Source organism: Trachymyrmex septentrionalis, unplaced genomic scaffold (genome assembly GCF_001594115.1).
Source record: "Trachymyrmex septentrionalis isolate Tsep2-gDNA-1 unplaced genomic scaffold, Tsep1.0 scaffold114, whole genome shotgun sequence".
NCBI classification, from domain to species: domain Eukaryota; kingdom Metazoa; phylum Arthropoda; class Insecta; order Hymenoptera; family Formicidae; genus Trachymyrmex; species Trachymyrmex septentrionalis.
This window is the reverse complement of record NW_017304269.1, coordinates 1,963,197-1,965,267: the sequence shown is the minus strand read 5'-3', so window position 1 is coordinate 1,965,267 and position 2,071 is coordinate 1,963,197. Positions and strand designations below refer to the sequence as shown.

Genomic DNA, 2,071 nt, shown 5'->3' with positions numbered 1-2,071 from the left:
AAAGCTTATCACATTTTTTAAGTTTATATGAGTTTGATAATTTTTACATACCAAAAACTACGAGCTGAAAAAGATAAAAAATTTTCTTTTCACTTTGGAGGTCTCTCACGTGCCCAAAAAAAATTTACAAAAATTTTCGACTACCCATCGTGAAAACTTAAAGCTTTCCCTACAAAATCATTTTTTAAAAATGTTCCTATAATTTTTTGTTTCTGAGTTATTCGCGAGTTAAGTAAAGAAGCATTCTGATTTCGATTGCTCATAACTCCGATAAAAATCATCATATCGCAATTTAAAAAACAGATTCTTAAAGCTGAAACTTTGCTCTAGCGAATGATATAATCGTAACGAAAATTTCGCAACAAATAAACAAACTTTTGAAAAATCAATGAAAAAATCCGCACGGACTTTCCGGACCACCCAATAGAATTTTTTTTAATATTTTACTCTTCGATTGTTAAATAACATCGTTAATGTTTCTTGCTTTAATTCTTTTCCAGCAAAGTGGACAGTGAGCCTCCTCTCGAGAGTGCCCCTGATAAAAAGCCTAAATCCGAGTGGCCGCAAAAAGGCAAGATCGAGTTCAAGAACGTATTCCTCCGCTATGCGCCGCTGGAGCCGCCAGTGCTCAGAAACCTCTGCTTTGTCGTTCTTCCTCGGGAGAAAATTGGTATCGTCGGTAGGACCGGCGCAGGCAAGTCATCCCTGATCCAGGCACTTTTCCGCCTGGCTGACGTGGATGGTTTAATTGAGATCGACGCAATCGACACGAGTCAGATCGGCTTACATGATCTCCGTTGCAAGATCAGCATTATCCCGCAGGAACCATTCCTATTCTCCGGCAGTCTGAGACGGAACCTCGATCCGTTTGATTTGTATCCAGACGAACCTTTGTGGCAAGCCCTTGAGGAGGTCGAGTTGAAGGAAATAGGCTTGGAGGCCCATATCAATGAGGGCGGCTCCAATCTCAGCGTTGGCCAGCGGCAGTTGGTCTGCCTGGCACGCGCTATTGTGAGAAATAATCCAATACTCGTATTGGACGAAGCGACTGCAAATGTGGATCCGCGTACAGACGAACTCATTCAAATAACTATCAGGAAGAAATTCGAGAAATGTACGGTACTAACGATTGCCCACCGACTCAACACCGTTATGGACAGCGATCGCATACTAGTGATGGACGCTGGCAACGCTGTGGTGAGTTTCTTTTTAATAATCTTGCTTTTTCGTGTATTTTTTAGTTGAAATGTACCACCAAATAAATTTAAGTAGATCTGAAATCTTTTCTTGTTTTTGTGATTGTGGTGAATTATTGCAATTATGAATTTATCAGTCATTTTTGTGCTACGTTTTTTTCTGATAAAAAAACTACTTTTTTTCTGATAAAAAAATTTATTTATGATATTTGAGATATTTTAAAATAATATAAATAATATAAATTATATATAAATGTATGACTATTTTATTTTTTGACTTTTATGGTAAATTAATTTTTTAAATCATTTTTGTAGCGTTTTGTTAAAATAAATTTGTTTGAATAAATCACTTATCTGCTAAAATTACAAAATACTATGACTAGATAGTAATGATTATCTTTTTTAAAGTGCTGATAGCATCTAACTTTGTTGCGAGATAAATCGTCGATAAAAGTGATTTTATCATCTCTGATATATTACATAAATGTTTTATATTCGATACGAATCAAACTGTATGGCTTTGTAACGAGAGCAGATCGTAAATCTCAAGCTTTTTCTTCAAATGCATACTTTTATGATGTGCAGGAATTCGATCATCCCCATGTGCTGCTGCAGAAGGAGTCGGGCTACCTGAAGAGCATGGTACGGGAAACCGGCACGGCAATGGCGGAGGCTCTGGCCGGTGTCGCCCGCAACTGCTATCAGAGTCGCGGATTCACGGCGCTTTGATGCATTCACGATGTTAAGTAATTTCTCGTAATTGTGTCTGGGCCTTCTACAGTAAGCCATTAATCAAAAATCAGAAGAATGACGACTGTGATTGGTCAATTTTTAGCTTCTGACTTCTAATTCATGACTTATTGTAGAAGGCCTAT

At 37.7% G+C, this 2,071-nt stretch overlaps 1 protein-coding gene across 1 annotated transcript in view; it reads left to right on the top strand.

Moving 5' to 3' along the window:
- The window catches only part of LOC108753409 (multidrug resistance-associated protein 4-like), a 32,374-nt gene extending 30,316 nt beyond the window's left edge, over nt 1-2,058 (top strand). The window contains exons 14-15 of the mRNA XM_018494953.1: nt 501-1,197; nt 1,782-2,058. Of these exons, the coding sequence (XP_018350455.1) occupies nt 501-1,197; nt 1,782-1,925 (841 nt within the window). The 3' untranslated portion in view covers nt 1,926-2,058. The remainder of the gene's footprint in view (nt 1-500; nt 1,198-1,781) is intronic.
- The last annotated feature ends 13 nt before the right edge of the window (nt 2,059-2,071 follow it).